A 22,401-nucleotide genomic window follows, 5' to 3' on the forward strand; every position below is an offset into this window, starting at 1 on the left:
AGAGATATGAGCAGAGGGAAGGCCGTCCAATTACAAGTTAGTTGGGCGGGGAAATGGGAGGGACCATTAAGCGACCCGCCAATCAGCGTGTTCCTACTGTAAATAACACACATGTGGTCACACTGCCATTATCAGCACTCATATAAGCGACAACAGCTGATTGATTTACCACTGAATGGCAACCAGCATCATGTACTGTAATAATAAAAAATAAAATAAACAGATTTGTGTGAAAAAATACCACTTTTAATCAATGTTTGGCTATCAGACAAAAACATAACAACAGAAACAGGTGCAAACAAAACTTGAGGCATTCTTTGATTTATGACTCATCTGACAAATATAACCCAAGTTAGGAAACATGAATTACAGACACACACAGGATTAGAAACTGCTTGATTTTAAAAACACCTACATCTCCTTAATTGATGTGTAACTTCACATCCAAAATTCTACTCAGTTTTTCCTTGAAACAAAACCCAACAACAACAACAACAAAAAAAAAAAATCACACATGCACAAGCAAAACATTTACAAAATCTATAAAGGCATTACAAACTGTACAAAAGTAAAACATGAGGGAAAAGCCTTGCCATTTCATTTCTGTTGTGAACACAAAGCCATAAAACAATAAAAACATATTATTACAACCAGTGAGCCCACTTCTACCATTAATTTAACAAAAACCTCAAGTAACATGAGCCATCTCTCTCTCTCTCAATGTGGGCAGGAGGCATTGTTTATACCAGTTTGCAAATATTTGCATAGCTGTTAAGACACTTGTTAGAGTTTATATTTAATTATGTATGTGTATCAGTCATCTACGATGCTAAGCAGGCCACTCAGCTTGAGTCTGCAGGCCAGTTCCTCCTCTTGACTAGCTAAAATCTGTCGCTCAAGATCCTTCAGCCGCTGGGCCATGGACATCGGCCTGGTCTTGAGCCCATCTGCTTTCTCCAGTGGCTCATCAGGCTCTACTTCCTGCAAAGTGAAAAGTTGTACAGTGCATTAAAAATGTGTAAGTGCCACAATTTAAGTAAAGAAAAACACCGCTCAATTGGTATTGGGCTTGGCTGTGGTGCTGGATCTGAACTTTGAATTATCTAGGAAAAAAACCCAATCTATGCAAATGTAATTTATTTTACTTTTTATTTAAATTTTTTATTGATCTCCATGGAGAAATTCGTCTTCTGCACTTGACCCATCCTGACTCTCAGAAACAGTGGGCAGCACCCGGGGACCAACTCCTGTTCTAAGCCAGTGCCTCTGTCAAGGGCACTGACAAGAGCTTTAAACTAACATACATGTGCAAGCAACTAAAATGAACATCGTGGAAGCATATGGTGGAGAGTAAACTGAAGAATAGCTGTAGAGTTAACTTCAAGAGTCTCATCTTTAATTTAATATCATTAATATGCAATGCAAACTATCATAACATTACAGTTAATTAGCTTTGGCAAAATCTGGCTCCTTCTCAGTTCACTTTACCCATATTTGCTTTTTCAACAGGGACCCTATTTGAATACCCTACAATTCCCTGGATCACTGATGCCATACCTGGGTGACAGGGGGACCTCGACTCTTGGTAGTGATGGTTGTGGGCATGGACAGCAGGGTGGAAGATGGCATGAAGAGCGGCATGGAGAAATGATCCAAAGGGTCATCATCCAGCCAGCGCTGAAACTGCTTCATACTCCTGTAGAGAGGTGCAGAGGTGTGTGTGAGACAGGACTGTATTTGGAACTCAGGTAACCTTTTGGCTCTGCTGGAAAGCCGGGGTGTCACTGGGTTGGTCAGTCTGTCGGACAGTCCACAGAGGTATATCTCAAAATCTATTTGGTGGATCTCCATGACATTTGGTGACAGCATCCTTGTTATTTGGATGATGAAACTCTAATTTTGGTTAGGGGTTTCATCCAGGATTTCTCCTCCTGTACCACCAGCCGGCCAAATTGTCAGTCCCATAAATGAAGAACCGCAGTAGCTATAGGGAGGGTTCCTCGGCCACTGAGTCAATTTAAATTGATAAGTGTAAAGTCAATAGGACATGGGGAAGTTCCTGAACCATACTTTGGGCCCGATATAAGTGCCATATAAGTCCTGTTAAGAGCTAAAGAGGAAATAGCATCACCACAGGGGATAGTTTGTGGGGTGCTGAGTTCACCTGCAGTGGTCCCCAAGTCGATCCTCATAGGAGTTGCAGGGGCTGCTGGAGCCTAACTCAGCACTCTATTAACTAAATAAATGTCTAGAGATAATAAAAGGGTTGTTGCTGTACCTTTGACTTTGAGCCCTCTCCTCCTCTAAGCTCTGGAGGAGCTGGTGGGCTAGTAGCTGCTGCGGTGTGGGAGTGTGTGTTATATCCAGAGGGGCTGCTGGAGCCTCACGAGGTTCCACCAAGCTCGGCAACAACCTCTGTCTGAGGGACAGACTGGTGGAGGGGCCACAACTGCTTGCATTTGCACTGGGGATGGAGGAGAGAGGGTGAGAGGAAAGGGAGACAGCAAAGGAGAAATGTAACTTTGAAATTAAACGGTCACGATGATCCTTATCTTGATCCTTATCTTGAAACCCCTTATTAACACTTTTTCCTTAAGCGTGCCCCAGAAATTCATTGGCCCTGTCCCAAATGGCAGCACTGGAGTCTCATGGTTCACGTGGTAGTTGTTTTTAGAATGTGGAGAAGAAATGGTGGTCTGTTGCAGCGGTGGAGCCAGAATCTAGTCATGGCATGGGCATTAGCATCTCCCACATAAAGTAGACCAGTTTCTAAAACATACCTAAAGGTTTCCCAATCATATGCAAATGTCTACCTTGGAAACCAGCCTACTTTCCTTGGGAGGCACCAATGTCTGTGCTACCACTGGATTCTGGCTGCCAAAAACAATGAATAGGAAGTGGTGGATGGAAAAAGAGCAATTGCAGGACATCTGGTGACTTGACGGTGTCCCAAATATTCACTAATGATGAAAAACAAGAAGAGGAAGTAAGAGTTGTTTTAAGGCTACAGTATGCAATAAACCCCTGTTCATCTGACACTGGCTTTTCAGTGATGTTCAAGATATTTTGTGGTGTATAGCCATGAACTGGGTTGTGGCTAACAAGGTGATGCTAGCAGACATGGTGTGGGTAAGTAAGGTTACCATAAGAGGCAAGATGACTTATTATGTTGTGTTGGGACCATTTGCACCCTCTTACCCCTCTTTCTCCTGCTGCTTTTCCCTGTGTGTTTGCCTGACAGCCTGAGTCCACGCCTCAGGTGGCTGGAAGTTCTTCAGGGACTCTGGGAGGAAGAAAACGAGGATGTCTTTGTCCTCCGTCACAGCATCTGGAACCAACAGGAGACATCAAGGCTTAATTTTGTCATCAGGAATGTACTTGGGGAAGATGAGACAACTTCCACTAGCAGGTTACACACAATTTACAACACTAAGATTAGCATTTCCAGTGCTGAGATGCCTTTTGAATTCGAAATCAGTCACAGTTAACAGTTAATTATGAGGTAAAAAGAGCCATGCAGGCTGACAATGGGACATGAGTCAGTTTTTCCTGTTTTGAATGGGCACACAGAGATGAAAATCAACTTAGGAAATTTCTTCCATTGGAAATTTGGTGGCTGATAAAACAAGCCATACATCAGAAGGAGATACAAGTGGAAATGTGAACTGCTTCTTTATCTAAACCAAGCCACAGTATAACAATCTTCCCCAGAATGTCCTCACCTTCACAGACAGGCGGTCCAGGGACCTGCCAGTCTTTCAGCTTATGGTCTATGCAGAGTACCAGTATGTCATCCCAGGGGATCTGATAGAAGGCCGGGCCCTCATTCTTGTCATCATCGTCCCAGTTGAACAAGGTTCTAGCAGCTCTGCGGCTTTGGCCATGTTGGTTCAGCAGCCTGAACCTTTCCAGCAGGTTCTCCAGCCGTGACATCAGGAGAGGCTGACTGAGATGCGACACTGGGATCTGAGCAGCGTAGTGAGAGATGGAGGAGCAGAGCTCTGACCACGAGGCTGGAAGCAGGAATGACATACAAGGGAGCAGAAAGGGAAAGAAAAGTATAAAAGAATGAATGGTCTCTTGTTTAAACCCTTTTCCTTTTGGGTTTTGTCACAAGAATCTAAGGCTGAATAATACGACTCAAATCAACCAACAAGAAGTTGTTGTTTTCTTTGTTTACCCACATGTACCAAGATACAGCTCATGCATGTTAAACAATCAAATTGGCAGATCACATGTAGAAACCAAAAGTAAAGAAACAAGCGCACTGTTCAATGGAGATGCCCCACTCGGGATTTTGAGCAAACTTGGTGGATGTATAACACTTGACCAGCAAACACCACTATTCAGGTAAGAATCCAAACAATGAATTTAAAAAAGCGATCACAGAATAATAATTAACTTTCCTTTCTGCATACAAAATAATGTCACTGACTGGTGGTGGCTGGCAGCTTGAACTCTGGGAGCTGCAGGCTGAGGATGGCTTTGTGCAGCCAGGCCAGGTGCTGGGCAGAGTTCCAACCCAAGTAGGGTAGAGAGTCGGGGACATCAGGTAGGCAGAACTCCTCCGGTGGCCAGGAGAGCTTGGAGAGGTCAGGTGAGGTCACGACATCAGCAAGATGGGCCAGCACAGCGTTATACAGCCGGACGACAGGTGTAGGGTCTTGGGAAGGAAGACCTGCAGCGGCCCGCTCCTGGCGGTGGGCACAGAGCCTGGTGCTGAACTCGCGGCTCAAGCCAGCCTCTACGAGTTGCACAAGGGTCTGGCAGGAAAGCGAGATGTGTGGTGGGGCACGAGCCAGCAGCCAACGCATGGCCTGCACCAGCTGGAGACACACAGCAGAAGAGGAGGAAAAGAAGTGGGCCAAGGTTAATAGGGCATACAAACTTTACAGAATGTTTGAAATCTCTCTCTCTGACAATCTATATTGTACTGCCTTAAAATACTCTGACCCCGTGTAACTCAGTGGGGATAGCATGGCACTAAAACTGATAAAGTTAGGTGCTGGTTTCCCACTGGGCCCATCTATGCAAAAAATGTATGCACTCATAGTAATGAAAGGCACTTTGGCAAATAAGTGTGCATCAAGTGGTATATATGTTAAATTCATAATGAATTGATCCAAATGATTGGGCTCACCATTATCAACACAAATAATACAAAAAGGAAAAATAAAATAGGCAAGAGGTGATAAGTGTGGTGACCATACCTGTTCAGAGCCCTGCAGGTCACTGGTGGTCTCTGGTACGTAGAAGAACATGTATTGTGATATTAAACCATCATCAACCAGCTTCTGTAACATCAAGGCTTTAGAACAGGAGAGCAAGAGAGGAAAAAAAAAATCAGGATCTGTCCACAAAGGATTTTTCTTTCTTTCTGCTGGACATCCATGCATACTTTCCATGCTGTATTTGAATAACTGTTTGAATAAAGGATGTAAGGTTTATACCAAGTACTATTACTAGCAGTATATAATGGACTTAAAGTATACAATCAGGAAACTTGTTATTTGGGTTATTATTCATTCTGTCTACCAGCAGGTGAGCATACCAGTCTTGGTAAACCATTAAAAATAAATTCTGTATCAGGACTATTTTTTGCTGAAAAGTGAGCCAGTGTCCTCCCCTCTCACTGTACCTTCTTCAAGTTTCTGTGAATCACAGCTGCCGCCATCAGGTCCTGGTACCAGAATGACCAGGGGTAGTGGGCAGTGCCAGGCACTGGCCTGCTGGAGTTGCTTAAGCTGGAGCAAGGCAGAGAGAAGAGGCACGTCCTGCTCCTCGTGCCCAGGCTCAGGGACGGGAAGCGCAGGAAGCAACATGATCAGGGCTCCTGTCCCCTGGAGCTCACACCGCTCCTCCACTTTGGACAAGGTGTCTTCGGTCAGTGGGCCGTGGGACACCTGAGAGGCACCGCCAGGGAAGAAATTGCCAAGTTATTCAGTGCCATGAGGGAGAAACCAAGAGTTCTGGGATTCCTGGACTGATCCAATTCACCAATTTTTAGATGTGAAGCACATCATGTAGAAGTGCACAGCATGTATGAATAGTAAAATTGACCTAATGCCGCTGGTATGGTATGAGATCACACAAGCAAAAGTTTCATCTATAATCAGACATTTCTGAAAAATGGCCAAATGAATGCCATACCTACATCATAAGGTTCTGCTCAGTGCCACACATTGGTTAACACTATAACTACCAGACTTCTGCTAGAGGGGAAGGCCTAGAAACTGGTATAGCACTCACTGTATGACTGACATTTTTCAGAAATAATATTGTGGAGAGCAAGATCAGCCCTGGATGTTCTAGTTTTTAACTATCAAATACATTTTGTATTTCTCAAACATCTTCCATGTCTTATCTGTTCTGGAGACTACAATGCAGTTAGTCCAACCTTGATGCTGATGTGGACTTTGTGAGTGCGCTGTCCGTTCTCCTGAAGTGTGTTAGCAACACAGAGGGTCTGCAGTGTGCCATCTGGCTGCTCCTCCATGACCTCTGACCCACTGCTGTCACCACCAAGCTTCACCTCCAGCCAGTCTGACAGGACCCTAAAGACAGCAGACAGCACAGCACACCCTCAGCTACTGTTACAGAAGTCCAATGAAGGCTGGGTGTTACTTCATTTGCATTCCTTTCACTATTTTGAACTTGAGGGTAGTACAGCCAAGCCAGCAGGCAAAACCACAGAACAGTTATGTGAAATTTCCTCTTTTTGCTGTATATGCACTTCTACACATGCATTTCTGATCTCTGATCTGATTTATTATGAAGACAACTCTGGGTTGACAGCTACTGACTCCTACCATTACATCGGCACAAATGTTAGAAAAAAAGCAGATAGTTTAGATCACAATGTATAGATAGCAGGAACACTCTGTTTAAGGTAATAAGACCTATTAACTTCTGTCATCCTGAAATGAAGCTGCTTACTTGTCTGCCAGGCTTGCTACACTCTCGTGGTCGCTCGGTAAGAGAAGGGCAGCTTTCCAGAAGATTCTGTCAGGTGGATTGGGGATATTTTCTGCCACCAATGCTGGTAGGTCTAATGGCGCCCACACAGACTCCCTACATAAACAAAAAACAAAACAAAAGTGGGTTCAAATGCTGCCTGGCCAGATGTAACACTGACATGATATAGACAGTGGTCAAAGGGCTACTTACTCCAAAAGTTTCTGATAGTAATAGTGGACTCTAATCTGGTGGATTGCTTCTCTTCTCATTTTCAGCAACCTGAACAAGCGAGAAAAAGAAGTGTTACAACATGAAACATTCAAATAAAAGTATTGGACTGTCATGCAAAAAAATATATAATGAACAGACAACCTCTTATCCAATATTTGAGTCATTTAACATTAACCACTGCAAGAAATGATAATTTAAACTAAAGACAATATGCTTCAAATATTTGACCAAACCTTATATCACTGTAGAGTGTATCATATGATACGATGGAAAACACATCAGTTCATTCATGAGCTGGCATGTAAATCAATTTTCAAATGGTGCTCAGACAGCAACATTAGTATTATCAGTAATGGTCAGTGGGACAGAAGCAGCTGGTTTTGGCATCTTGTTCATAAGCAGACTAGAGGTGGAAGAGATACCGGGTGCTGGAGAGGGACAGGGTGCCAGAGTTGCCCAGGTTGACGAGGCCGCGGGCCAGGTCTGTCATGGAGGGCTGTGAGGGGGCACTGGGTGCCAGGGCTTTCAGCTTGAAGCGAGGGTCCACACAGCAGGGAGCTGCAGGGAATCCTCTCATCTGTCTCTTCAGCTGCCGACGCACAGCCACCACATCACGCCACCTGAGGGCAAGATGACAACAGGCAAAGAAAGGAATAAAGAAATTGTCTAACCCAAACAGAATCTAATTTGGGGAAGCACACATTTTTGGCCCAAAAAAGGTAAACTTGGTGAATATTAACAAAAAGTATCGTCACACAACATCTTCACTTTCAATATATAAACTTTAATATGAGAATTGGTCAAATGGTAACTGCAACTAAGTTCATTAAATCTGTTTTAACTTTCCTGGAAAGGGAGATTAACTGTTCATTACCAAAAAGTAATGCAAGGTTTATGTAGAATAAGCAACCCAAAAATAAAAGTATCGGGAAACATTTCAATCAAGTGAGTTCTGTGAAGCTGTTCACTGATAAAAAAATATTTTATTCGTTATCTAATGTTATATTTCCACACAATCTCCCACATGTGCCTACCTTTTGATGTAGTTGTGGATGCGCTGCAGCTCCACCTCAAGGATTTCATCAACCAACAGGGCGATCTCACCGTCCACAGTGTCTGTAACAAGACTGGTGCAGACCTGCTCTGTGCATCGAGCCACGCGCTCCGCTTTCTCATTCACTGCCTCCCTGCATGTTAGGCAAAAAAATGTGAAAAACATAAAAGGTAGAAATGCCATTTTTATTTCTTAAAATAAAATGCTAAAGCATAACTAGCTTGCCATTCTAACACATAACCAGCACTGCAACCAGCAGTTTTTTCACCTCTCATCTGAACTCATTCCAACAAAACCTCCTGTGATGGTGTCTCAAAAAAGTTACAAACAGGTTTGCGTGACACTGAAAATCTTTGTAGAAAGATGAGGGTGACGAGAGAGATTTTCACTCCTGTCCCACCCCACTCCCACAAAAAAATTCCTGTCCCATCCCAGACCTGGAAGAATAACTCCTGTCCCATCCCGTTTCATGCTATACATCGACACTGGATGGCTCATTTAGATATACACCTTCCTAGTATTTTAGTCTGATTAGTTACTTTATTCCTCAAATTTTGAAAAGTGCTTTGCAAAAAGTTGTATAATTGTTATTATCATTATTGATGTCAGTGCTGCTATGAGTGTTTGTATTGCCACTGTGTAATAACAGATGGTAAAAACAACAGACTGCAGGGCTGTTTTTAGCCGAGGTGGTTGAGTTTGGGTGTCTTACGTGATCTCAGAGGAGGCAGTCTCCTGGATGCTCTCGTCCAGCACTTCCTGGATGATCTCTGTGCATAGAGAGAGGCTGAACTGGTTCAGGAAGGCCTCGCGCTCCTGCCTCCTCCTGCCATACACACAGTCAAGGGATAGTCAGAGTGTGTGAGTGAGAGAGAGAGAGAGAGAGAGAGAATGGCTAAATATGGCTAAATTAATAAGGCTGATTATGCTGATTATTTTGGAAGATACTGCGATATCACAATAACTGACCACAATCATTGGTCCTAAAGAATCTGGCAATAAAATTACTTCACTGCAACTTTTTGGAGTGTCTGACATCAGCATCTTGATGATTTTAAACTACAGCTGATGTTCTATGAAAAGAGAAATCTGATGAAATGGTTCAATACAGTCACATTATTTCTTGGTTAAAAGTTGAAGCTAGAACTGCGATATACCTTTTTACAAATTTAAATGTAGCACCTTGGACAGAGTCACAATCCAATGTGGATAAAGAGACCATACTGACTAACCAAAACAAACTTATCAAACCTGAACAAAATATATTTAAACCAGAAATGTGCTTCACAGGACTGTTTTGGAACAGGGTGGAAGATGATGCAAAATATTTTGCTTTTTCCAACATATTCAGGCAGAAGGCAGTGATGAGACACACTGTGACATGATCATCAGGCTAGAGCTGGGATGGAGATGAAATGCCAGAAGTCCAACCTGGCTTCCTCAAGTTTGCGTTTCTCCTCAGCAACACGCTCCTGTTCCAGCTTGACCTCAGCGCAGGAAATCTCCTGCAGCATCTGAGTCATCACCTCGTTCACCACCGACTCCACCTGCACACTGCTTTCCCTGCACAACCACAAACCACCAGACCATGAGTGTTAGTCATCTTAAAAATACAGAACCATCTGTGGACCATTTTTCTACTGCTGCAAGTGGAGTGCAGTGTAAAATCCTTCCTGTTCCCCTCCTCCACTTTTCTGATCTGCAGCTTTATGGACTTCCTGTGACTAGATCCCACAATTTGTCTTTCTGCCAGGACACAAAGATGTCACTTCTGTTGACCTTGATTCATTCTTTGTTTAAACAGGATTAAAAAAAAAAAAAGACACAGATTCCACTTGTGTTAATTAAGAAATTAGTTATATGTATCTCCCAAACTAATATAGTGTTAAAAACATTGGTTATATGTACTGACACCAAATATCAAAGAGTTATAACCAATCCAGCCTGATTTACCCTACTGATGATTTATGATCATGCTTGGATTTTGCCAAAAAACGGTGAACTTGAGCCCTCTATAAGTTGTTAGTTTCAAAACTAACTTGTAAGCATCAAACTGACTAATGGCCATTACAACACACACACTCGACAAAGACACTCTCTGCCACGTAGAGGCCAAGCCCCACCTCAACACATCTCCTGTCGAGAGGGACCATGTTATTCCAACTTACGCGAGAGCTATCGCAGCGTAGTTTGCTCCGTCACTGGCTACCTCGCTCACTGCCGCTGCAACCACATCAGCCACCACACTGTCCAGCTCAGCTAGAATATCCTGCAGGAGAGAACACATACAACACACTCACTACTGTGCAATGAATGAAAACAAAGGCACAGGCAATTGTCCTGATGCCTTAAAAAGGAACAATAAGAGACAGGACGAATCACAACGTTTATGTTTCTGCATTTTGATGATTATATTTTAATTGCTTTCTCAAAATTTATAAACATATCGATTTGTAGTTTGACTGGGCAGAAATATCACATTTTAATTATAGTTTAAGCCCTAGGAAGCTTTGGAAGTGTGACTGGGACAATCTAGGGTTCGGGGCGTCCTGCCCCAGAATTTCATTTATCTATTTATCTCAAAACAAGCAGCATGTCACTCAACAAGCAGACAGATTTGATTTTTAACACCGATGCCCCCTTTTTCATCACAGTAAAGGATAATAAAATGTGGGTGTCTGTGTAGGGTTTGGGGGGTGGGGTCAAAACTAATCATTTTAAAAAGTGAGTGGGATTTACAGTACAGGCCAAAAGTTTGGACACACCTTCTCATTCAATGCATTTTCTTTATTTTCATGACTATTTACATTGTAGATTCTCACTGAAGGAATCAAAACTATGAATGAACACATGTGGAGTTATGTACTTAACAAAAAAAGGTGAAATAACTGAAAACATGTTTTATATTCTAGTTTCTTCAAAATAGCCACCTTTTGCTCTGATTACTGCTTTGCACACTCTTGGCATTCTCTCCATGAGCTTCAAGAGGTAGTCACCTGAAATGGTTTTCACTTCACAGGTGTGCCTTATCAGGGTTAATTAGTGGAATTTCTTGCTTTATCAATGGGGTTGGGACCATCAGTTGTGTTGTGCAGAAGTCAGGTGACTACACAGCCAACAGCCCTTTTGGACAACTGTTAAAATTCATATTATGGCAAGAACCAATCAGCTAAGTAAAGAAAAACGAGTGGCCATCATTACTTTAAGAAATGAAGGTCAGTCAGTCCGGAAAATTGCAAAAACTTTAAATGTGTCCCCAAGTGGAGTCGCAAAAACCATCAAGCGCTACAGCGAAACTGGCACACATGAGGACCGACCCAGGAAAGGAAGACCAAGAGTCACCTCTGCTTCTGAGGACAAGTTCATCCGAGTCACCAGCCTCAGAAATCGCAATTTAACAGCAGCTCAGATCAGAGACCAGATAAATGCCACACAGAGTTCTAGCAGCAGACCCATCTCTAGAACAACTGTTAAGAGGAGACTGCGCGAATCAGGCCTTCATGGTCAAATAGCTGCTAGGAAACCACTGCTAAGGAGAGGCAACAAACAGAAGAGATTTGTTTGGGCCAAGAAACACAAGGAATGGACATTAGACCAGTGGAAATCTGTGCTTTGGTCTGATGAGTCCAAATTTGAGATCTTTGGTTCCAACCGCCGTGTCTTTGTGAGACGCAGAAAAGGTGAACGGATGGATTCCACATGCCTGGTTCCCACTGTGAAGCATGGAGGAGGAGGTGTGATGGTGTGGGGGTGTTTTGCTGATGACACTGTTGGGGATTTATTCAAAATTGAAGGCACACTGAACCAGCATGACTTCCACAGCATCCTGCAGCGACATGCCATCCCATCCGGTTTGCGTTTAGTTGGACGATCATTTATTTTTCAACAGGACAATGACCCCAAACACACCTCCAGGCTGTGTAAGGGCTATTTGACCAAGAAGGAGAGTGATGGAGTGCTGCGGCAGATGACCTGGCCTCCACAGTCACCGGACCTGAACCCAGTCGAGATGGTTTGGGGTGAGCTGGACCGCAGAGTGAAGGCAAAGGGGCCAACAAGTGCTAAACACCTCTGGGAACTCCTTCAAGACTGTTGGAAAACCATTTCAGGTGACTACCTCTTGAAGCTCATCGAGAGAATGCCAAGAGTGTGCAAAGCAGTAATCAGAGCAAAGGGTGACTATTTTGAAGAAACTAGAATATAAAACATGTTTTCAGTTATTTCACCTTTTTTTGTTAAGTACATAACTCCACATGTGTTCATTCATAGTTTTGATTCCTTCAGTGAGAATCTACAATGTAAATAGTCATGAAAATAAAGAAAACGCATTGAATGAGAAGGTGTGTCCAAACTTTTGGCCTGTACTGTACATTTCAAGCATTTAGCTGATGCTCTTATGCACACTGGCTCAGAGTACAGTAGAATGAGCATAGATTTGTAGATCAATCCCTCAGTGCCCTGACAAGACTTCAGTGGCAACAGAGTACTGATATAAAAAATGGGGTAGAAAAATAATTAAACATATAGGACAAAGGATATCAATTCAATGGGGAAACATTTTTCTCTTAACAAAAGTAAGACATCCAGTCAGAGTTCAAATATGTAATTAAAGAGCTGTGCCTCACCTCATCACTGTACACAGGTTTGGGTGGGGGTGATGGGGGCTTGATGATAGGCTCAAACAGCGGCACTGTTTCTGCTGGGACAGTCAAGCTGCTGGAGGATTCACTGGGCTCTCCTGTCTCATCTGCAACCGCTGGTCTGGCAGGCTCGGGGCTTGCCTGAGGCTCCCCGAACAACCTGGGCTCTGCCAGGAGCTTGGCTGGCTTGATCTGTGGCCGAGACTCAACCATGGGCTCAACCTTGACCTCCATTTTTGGTGCATAAGCTGAAATATAAAGAAAAGTAGGTTCATAGAGCAGAAGAGAGCAGGGGAGAAATTATATATATATATATATATATATTATTTTTTTATTTTTTATTTTTTATTTTTTTTTAAAAAGGGACACAGCAGATTTGTTTCATATTTGTTAACAGTTTCAAACCATATTTAAATATGATATAATATTAATACTTATGATAAAGCTGAAAACTCAAGCTTCTGCAGTTGCTGTTTGGATTTACTTTTATTATAAATCTGCAAACTTACAGTAAAACAAAAACTTGACTGATTGGATTTGAACATTTTGGATGCATTTGAATATGATGTATACTCCATCACTATAGGAATGAAATGTATTCCTCACCAAAAGAAATGTCATAGTATGTGAGTTGGCAGTACTACTTTGTGGTCACACTTGTATGATGACTGAAACACTGTATTTATAAGAGAAATGATTCGCTAAATATGCTAACACTGTTAATGAAGCCTATGTGCATCAAAGAAGAAACCTGTCAGTGTCAGAGCCCGTACCTGGCCCTTTAAAGCTGCTCGATGCTGGCTCAGACAGTGGGACTTCTCCGCTGTACTTGCTTTGGGAGTCAAAGCTGCAGACGGGGGTGTGATGCGGAGGGCTGGGTAGAGATCCGCCATTCACCACCTCTCCAATCAACACCACCTTCTTCCCCAGGATGGCGTCTGACCTCTTCTGGGAGAGAGACAGCTCTGGCTCCTGATAGGCTGTCCGGCTCAGCTCCACCATGCTGGGAACCGAGTTTAAATTGATCATATGTGAGATTTCTAGTGTCTCAAAATGACGACATAATATCCGTGAGGGACTGCTGATCAGTACCAGTGACGGCCCAGATGTGAAGATTTCGGGCATTCAAAAGTCAGTTTCTGGGCTGCAGTTTTTTTGTGGCAAAAATCTGCATCCATTGGAATCTAATCTCTTGACTGGGGTGAATTTATAGTTTGCATCAATTACAAGCCCCCGTAACTCAAAGAGACAAAAAGGAGTCTGAAAGCACTACCTCTGCATAAAAATGTACAAGTTTAACTTATAACATACTGGTATAAAATAATACAATACCTAATATATAATATACTGGAATACTGGTGAATACTTGCCCATCATTGACATTGAGGCCATACTGCTGGATGTAGTCAGCTGCCTCGGTGGCATTGCGGAACATGAGCATCCGCACCATGTCTTCCAGAGGAAATGTGGTGGATCGATGTGAGCTCACTGTATAGGCGATGTTCAGAGTCCTCAAAGCCTTGGCTCTGACCTGCACACACACAAACACACACACACACACACACACACACACAAGCATGTATAAACACAGCAGGTGGTCCTCACTTAACCAGTAGTGATTCATGTTACATTTAGCTAGTAATACACACTTAGAAGAGTATCACACCATTTTTCTTTCTTTACACATGCAGACTCATGCATTTCCACATCTGTACACATGGACCAACTGTAGGTCTGTGTAATCATGTCTCAGTCACATGCATTTCCAGGATATCTGAATCTGCAGTTTATATACATTGAAAAATTAATTTAAAAAAATCAAAGATATCCTCCTGACATTGCCCCTTTATGTACAATCCACATTTTAGTTGGCTCAAACCTTGAAAAAAAAATCAATATATCTATATCCATATCTATATTTCATGTTTGATTGGTATGGCTTTAATGTGGTAAATCAATAAGAAATAATAGCATTTACTTCCTTAATATTCTGTACATTGTAGAAAACACTGTACAAGTGCCCCAGAAAAACTAAGAAAGCTTTAGACAAGTTGAACATTTTTTCAGATTTTTTAGTGAAGGAAGGAAATCAGTATCTGACCTGGTTAAAGTATCTGTGAAGGAGGCAGCTGGCAAGGTAGGAGGCCTCTTTCACGAGCTTGAAGAAGCGCACAAAGTTGTTGCTGTTGAGCGCAGCAAATGCCTGAACTGCAAACTTCACCTCTGCGGAGTTGCGCACTTCGTCACGAAATTGCTGTACCTCACTGTAAGAAAATGAGGTGTGAGGACAGAATATTTCTTTGACAGATGAACTGAAGCTGAACATGTCAAACACTCCAAACAAAAACATCCGCACACTCAACTTAAATGTCCCTGCTGAATATGCAGTGTTCATGATCCTTGCAGAAAGTCATTTTCAAAATACATCTGAACACATTTCAATAAATTCATTTCATGACTGGAAAGCATGACTTGACATTTCTGCAAAAGCCTCTGCCCCGACCTTGCACTGAACTCCTACTTCTCCTAAACGCTTCGGACCACACAGTTAAGCGTTAGCTATATTCATCGCTAAGTGGTATATTTTTAAATGATCTACATACACTTAGTTTTATTTTTTTGTGCTAGTGATAACACAACAACTTCCTCCTGGGGAATGGAGAGATGGATGGCTGTTTGAGATTCTGCGTGTTCATTCATAGACTGACCGTAAGATGTCGCCATCATTGAGCTTTAGCAGCACGTTGTATTGGCGGAACTCGGCCTCACAGGGGCAGTAGATCTGGCGCGTTGCCAGGTCCTGGTACATCTCTTTCAGACTCTGCAGGCACTTGGTCATGTTCTCATTGTTGATCTTAGCGTCAAACGACATCATGGGCTCCTCACAGAGGTGGTGGGCGCAGTGCACGTGGAAGCGTGTGCACTTTTCTATCAGTGACACCGTCTGCGGGCAGCACAGACGCTGCTGGGTGATGTCCTGTGGAGATGAACGGGGAGTGGTTGAAATGGGAAAACACAACACAAAGTATTCTCAAGTTTAAGTTGGCAACACAGTTACAGGCCTGACTTGACGGGAGTAGCTGATCTGATGCGTGGCCATACCTTCCGGATGCCGCGGGTCCTGTTCCAGACAAAGTCATACCAGTCCCGGTAGTTGTCATGGCCCTGGTCCATGATCTGGGTCACCAGGTAGTCCATAGTCATGCTGAGTACAGGGAGGGGGCGCAACTCGTGGGGCAGGGGCTCCTCCTGGTCAGCTGATGAGCGGCTGTACTCCTTAATGGCAGCTTTATGATCCACCTGGCCAGGAACAGGTGTGGAGACAGTTGTGATGGTAGAAAGTGGCCCCAATATGTTTTTTTCATCAATCATCTTTTATTTACAAGGACACAAATGCATTTGCTTGAAGATACATGATTCAATACTGACTTAATTTGATTCATATAATCCACTCCACTGAGTGACTTACCATCTCAGTGTTTGGGATGACTTCGAAGCAACTGAGCTGCTTGCGTGTTTCCCTCATGTACCTCTCCTTCTCTGGACACATGTCAGGACACGTCCCCACAAACACTTTGGACATGTCCAGGTCCGTCCGCTTGAGCCGCCCTGTGCCAACATACACACACACACAGATGTACACACACACACACACACACACACACACACACACACACACACACACACACACACACACACACACACACACCTTGAGTTGTTATCTTTAAGATGTTTTTTGGCCACATGGTTAATAATGAACTTTGGCAGTGAGTCCATATTAATGACAGCTAATATTAGTGTGAATGGCAGCTTCACCTTGCCGCAGGATCTTGTCTCTCTGCTCCAGAAGGCGGTACTTTTCCTCAGCAGTCTCAGCCACCTGACCAATGAGGTGCAGGAGGGAGGACGGGACAGGACGCTCCGAAGTCTGGGGCTCAGTGCTGACTTCCTGTTGGGGTTCACTCTCAAACTGGAGAGCCTTCACCATGGACGGCTTCTTGACTGGGGAACTGACAGGAAATAAGCAGAAAGACACTTTATGTTGCTGTTTTGACCGTAATTCAAGCATGTGGCAACAAACAGGAAAAAGCAAGAGTAAAGAGTTCTTTTTTTTTTTTTTAATAAAATTTACTGGGACATGGTGTCCAGAATATTAGGTATGGTGTATTCTCGTTCAACCACATACAAAATATGCTGGCAGAATTTAAAGATATCTTATGATCTTGATTAGACATGGTTGGGCCCTTGATATTTTTATTGCATCACACACTAGCAGTAAGACATTTGTCTTGTACCTCTGCCTAGAGGAAATCTTAGTTGTGATTAGGGCTGGAATGAGACGCAGTTTTGAAAAATTGAGATAGTGGGACAAAATTATTCGAAATTATTAATATTTTTACTATATTTACAGTGCTGTCAAGATGTAAAAACATCAACTGTAAAGTTGATGTTTTTCTGGTACAAATTAATTCTTAAATTGCTCTCTCCCGCACATGTCATCTACAGTTTTATTTCTGACTTCATTAGCTCGGCATGTGAGTGGTGCTAGCATAGTTAATGCTGACAATGAAGGATAAAGGCTGCCTCTTCTCAGATTATCAGCAGGTTGGTGTTATTGATCTATCGATAATTATTGATAATTGGCCCCAGTCCAAGTTACGATTAATTATTTTTAAGCTGTCTGGAGATGCAAGCTTATATAAGAGCATTACAGCTTAGGTCAAATCTAAAACCTTACATTACATGGTGTTTGGTGTGTTTGGTGCAAGGGTTACCTGCGGCTGAAGGTGACCGTGCTGCTGACAGCAGGAGCTCTGAGTGCAGGTCTTCTGAGTGGGGAGGCAGCGGCTGTGGGTTCAGGGTCCTGACTGTCTGCCTGTGCTGCCTCCTGTCCTGCTGGAGGTCTCCTTCCTGTCTCCCCTGGACCTGATGCACAACAGAGACACAGTCAACAGCAGCACTAAAAAACAGGTTGCTTCAGGACAATCGATGCAACTCACATAATGCAAATGAAGCGCACAGCTAATTTCTATGGATATTTTGTATGCTACAACAACAAAAACGTACTTCTGGAACATAGAGGGGCTGGTAATTTTAAGAAAATACCACTTTCATACACTTCACCCAACTTTTTGAAATAAAACAACAAACTTTGTTTGTTTGTATGGAGAAATTCTGTATTAGAGAAGCTCTTGAATATATCATAGTAACATATATTCCCAATCGCTGAGAAGCCTGTTTGCTAACTGGCCTCCGTCTTTTAGAAAGCACAACATGGACAACACACAAGAAAGCTCAAAGTAAAACTAAACTCACACTAGCCTGCTTCTAAGTAATTTTTTGTATCACTTCTGACTTAATATGAATATGCAGTCATATTTACTTTGCTTCTTCTTGTGCCAAAACAGGAGCAGTTGATGTCTGCGCAGGACTTTGCCTTTTTTCTTTGCCTTAGCAGCAGATGCCTGAAAGAGATGACCATCCACAGTGGGAGGTTGAGTTAACAGTGAAAAATAAATGACTGCTTTCCAGGAAAGCTGATCTCTGCATCATGACACAGACCATAGGCTGAAGCACACACTCCACAAACACCCATCATCTGATCCCAGGTGAACCTGGTTAGGTTCTGGACAGGAAGTATTGGCTCTACTCACGTGATCTTGGAAGTGCACTATGGCTAGGTCCTTGTTGGGCCGGCAGAAGACCCTGCGGACTTTGCCAAAACGACCAAAATGCTTCTCGATCACATCCTTCTTGTTGAGGGCTGGGGGTACATTCTTACACTGGATGGCGGTACAGTCGGTGGGGGAAAGGCCCCCGAGGCTGTCGGAGCTTTCCTTGCGAAGGGTACGCCTGGTGGGGGTCGGGGTTTCAGGCTCTGCACCTGGGGCTTTTGCTGAATCTGGTGACAGATGATGGGTGATGAGTAATGAGAATGAGTGATGAATATATTCAAATGGTCTGGGTTATTCTTCCAATTAACCAACAGTCCCTCAAAATGTTTCTGGGTGCTTTCTGGAAACATTATTACAGGCAGAGTAAACAAAACAAAAACACGCATGTCTAAGAGCAGTTAAGACATACAGATATGTGACAGTGAAAATTGCACATTTTCTGACACGTTCAACAGGCAGATTAGGTGAAACACTGCACCAGAATACATACTTTTGATTTTGCATCACACTATAGTGACTCCTTCTGGAGAAATATTCTGAAAAAGGAGAAATCAAAAGCACATATGCTGCCCACATTAAACAACTTTATGGTTTGAGAGTTTTTTCCTTTGCATCAACTGCCTTGAAAAATACAACTCATCGTGATTATATATATCATGATTGCTGTCAATTAATCTATCAATTATTTTTTCAATCAACTGATTCACCTAGTGATGAATTAAATGTCAAAAATAACAACCAATGGTCACCAGAAGTTAGAAGCCAACATGTTATGTTATACTAGTCCGCACTAGTCTGGTCAGCCTAGTGCGGACTAGAAAGACCGATGCGCATGAACTGATGAAGCCCCTTGGATAAGAGGCGAAACGTCTTCCTAAGACAAATACAAGTCCAGTTGCCAACGATTCAATTTGCCCAAAGAGAACGATGACCTGGATAAATGAGAATATCCATAGACATTCTCATTTGATGTACATGACCTGTGACAAAAACGTAAGGAACAACAACAACAAAAATCGTAGTAACTAATATTGGCTGACAAACCTATTTGTGTGCTATCTCTTATGAGAAAGGAAAGGAAAAAGGCCTGCCTCTTTTAGAAAGTACCACATGGACAACACACAGGAAAGCAAAAAGTTTGAATTTGGACTAGCCTGCTTCTTAGTTAGTAAAGTAATTACTTTTTAATACGACAGACTTAAGATGAGTATGAAAAGGCAGTCATATTTACTCTGCTTCTTGCACCAAATGAGGACGAGTTGACATCTCTGCAGAAGTTTGCCTTAGCAAAGAAAAACGTGGCCTTTATCATTCATTGTCAAATCACTGAGTTTTACAGTCAGTAAAAGTAAAAGTGAACTCTTTATAAAAGGGGTGGATAAATGCAAGCAAACAATGCTAGGAAAAACTGCTCTGAAACATTAAAAATGTTTAATTATAGCTAACACTGAGCAATATGGACAATATTTTTGACTAAATACTTCAATACTGATATTGTGATGATACATGTATGTATATACACTGTGCATTTTTCATAAACACTCATTAGTAATATGGATATAATGACCAAGCAGGTCAAGAGGAAAATAACATAACAGTGAGGACAGTCTAATGAATTCAGACAACTGCATCCCTTTACTGTAACACAGCCTTTAAGACCACAAAGAGACAACACTTATCATCATTATCACCATATCAATATCCAAAATCCCAGATGATATCTAGTCTTATATCGTGATATAAATATAACATCAATATATTGCCCAGTCCTATCAGGATACACATTTAATGATGCGAAGAGGCTTTTCTGAAAACTAGGTACCCACCGTAATGCAAAGCACAGCCATTGTGATTTGAGATAGGTCTGCCTACAAGTACAGGCCAATATATACTTCAATTTGACATAAATTAGTATGGTAATATCACGACTCACCCGTCTCCTCAGCTTTTTCCAGCACCTCCCTGGTGGGCACCAGTGCCCTGGGTGGCGTGGCAGATCGGTGGTCACCCTGACCTTGACTGTCTTCCTTCTTGGGGTCCTTCCACTCTGATGCCTGCTGCTGACCTTCATTCACTATTTCTCGCCTCACTGGATTGGCTGTGTTCTTCATCAGTCCACTCATTGCCCTACCAAACAGACCTGCCACTGGGCCACGAAACCTCAGCAGGGCCCTCTTTGGAGGGTGTCTTGGTGCATCTACTCCAGCTCGCACATCTTCCTTGACAGGATTCTCTGAGCTGGCGCTCGGAGCCACAGGGTCCTCCTTACGCTTGGTGCTTTTGCTCATTCGTGCAAAAATGTTTACATCTCCTGTGCTCTCCTGGTCAGCACCCTTCTCCTCTGTGCTCATCAGTGCTTTAATTTTTGGATCACCAAATGCTGATGTCTGACCAAAACTGGTTCCTTCAAAGAGGGGAGCTGTCTGGGGCTGGAGGACTTTGGCTGAAAAGCTGAAAGATGACGGGGTGGTGGGCTGAGTGGTGGCAGCCTTGGTATTGGTGCTGGAGGGGGCAGCTGGCTGGGAGAAGGTGAACTGCAGGGTGCTGGTGGATCCGCTGCTGTTGTCAGTAGTTAGCGGGTTGCTTTGGACAGCGATGGAAGGAGCTGCAGCGGGCTGGGAGAAGCTGAAGCCCAGCAGCCCAGTCTTAGCTCCAGACAGGAGAGAGAAACCAGTGGTGGTGGTGGTGGTGGTGGTGGTGGTGCTACTCTCCATGGCACTGGAGCTTGTCTGGGGTGCACTACTTCCAAATAGCTGACTGGATCCTGAAGTAGCTTGTGGATTGGCTGGCTCAGGGCTCGCACTGAAGATGGGCTTAAACACCGCCTCTGTGGAGGGCTTAAAACTGAACTCAGATGATCCAAAGCCCCTGCTCTGAGTCACACTCTGAGCTGTGCCAAACGTGCTGGACGTGGCGCTGGTGGAAAGTGGCTGTCCAAAGAGCGACGGTCCAAAGCTCATTGGCTGAGAGGGCCCTGAAGTGGTGGTGGAGCCTGAAACCGTCTTGGAGATCCCAGCGGACAGCCCAAATCCTGAGGTTGATTGGCCAAATCCTGGTGGCTGGCCAAAGGCGGAGGGCTGTCCAAACGAAGGCGCCTGTCCAAATAATGAACTCTGGCTTGATCCACTAGTCTGTCCAAAAGCCGGTGTGCTGCCACCACTAAAACCTGAGCTACTCTGTCCAACTGAGGGCTGCCCAAACGCTGGAGCCTGGCTCATGGTAGGCTGCGTGGAAGGCTGTGTGGATGCCTGCCCAAACAGAGAGCCCTGTCCGAAAGCAGGCGCCTGTCCGAAGATGTTGTTATTCCCGAGGGTTGACGGCTGGTTAAATGTAGATGACTGTCCAAATGGTGCTGACTGAAAAAAGCCCATAGACTGGGGCTGGCTGGTGGAGCTCTGCTGTCCAAAAGACTGGAACAAACTAGTCTTGGCAGTGTTGCTGGGGGCTTGGAAAGCTCCCCCCTGCGAGCTCCCGAAAAGACTATTTGGATTCATGTTGTCGATGCCTCTGGCGGCCTTAGTAACGTCTTTATGTGGATACAATGTTTATCTTAGCTACGTATGACGGCGACACAGTCCCAGTTTCTCTAGTCGCTGACGAAAAAAGCTCTAAGAACATGAAGACAAGAACTAGCTAATAAAACTTGGTGGTTCTGCCGCTTGCCGAGGCTAACGCTGCAGGCATGATAGTCAGCTAGCTAGTGTTAGCGTGAATTCACCCTCTCAAACACGGTCCCGTCTCCGGCGTGTCTCACGAAAGCATTTTGGAAGTAATTTCATGCAGCCGTGAAGCAAACTTCCCCACCTTGAGCAGCATTGCTTGTTTTGTCCACTTTTTGCTCCAT

General features: G+C 43.5%; 1 protein-coding gene across 1 annotated transcript; it reads right to left on the reverse strand.

Moving 5' to 3' along the window:
* Positions 1 to 224: 224 nt before the first annotated feature.
* On the reverse strand, positions 225 to 22,397 carry mcm3ap (minichromosome maintenance complex component 3 associated protein). The gene is made up of 28 exons (XM_030081577.1): positions 20,491 to 22,397; positions 18,537 to 18,784; positions 18,266 to 18,347; positions 17,658 to 17,808; positions 16,699 to 16,892; positions 16,352 to 16,491; positions 15,985 to 16,182; positions 15,591 to 15,859; positions 14,984 to 15,146; positions 14,253 to 14,413; positions 13,656 to 13,885; positions 12,868 to 13,130; positions 10,411 to 10,511; positions 9,674 to 9,805; positions 8,955 to 9,068; positions 8,223 to 8,375; positions 7,611 to 7,808; positions 7,168 to 7,236; positions 6,937 to 7,071; positions 6,398 to 6,554; positions 5,639 to 5,903; positions 5,211 to 5,308; positions 4,436 to 4,826; positions 3,723 to 4,013; positions 3,199 to 3,328; positions 2,279 to 2,464; positions 1,558 to 1,696; positions 225 to 981 (listed from the first exon to the last, which is right to left on the reverse strand). The coding sequence occupies exons 1-28, from the start codon at positions 22,049 to 22,051 to the stop codon at positions 814 to 816; spliced, it is 6,387 nt and encodes a 2,128-aa protein (XP_029937437.1). The 5' UTR covers positions 22,052 to 22,397; the 3' UTR covers positions 225 to 813.
* Positions 22,398 to 22,401: the final 4 nt, after the last annotated feature.

The sequence above is a fragment of the Myripristis murdjan genome, chromosome 21 (genome assembly GCF_902150065.1).
Source record: "Myripristis murdjan chromosome 21, fMyrMur1.1, whole genome shotgun sequence".
NCBI classification, from domain to species: Eukaryota; Metazoa; Chordata; class Actinopteri; order Holocentriformes; family Holocentridae; genus Myripristis; species Myripristis murdjan.

Excerpts from the sequence above, each read along its gene's own strand:
- mcm3ap (XM_030081577.1), bottom strand. The coding sequence starts at position 22,051 with ATGAATCCAAATAGTCTTTTCGGGAGCTCGCAGGGGGGAGCTTTCCAA. Across the intron at positions 16,183-16,351 it reads TCATCCCAAACACTGAGATG|GTGGATCATAAAGCTGCCAT; the intron begins GTAAGTCACTCA and ends GTTCCTGGCCAG. Across the intron at positions 4,014-4,435 it reads CAAGCTGCCAGCCACCACCA|CCTCGTGGTCAGAGCTCTGC; the intron begins GTCAGTGACATT and ends TCCTGCTTCCAG.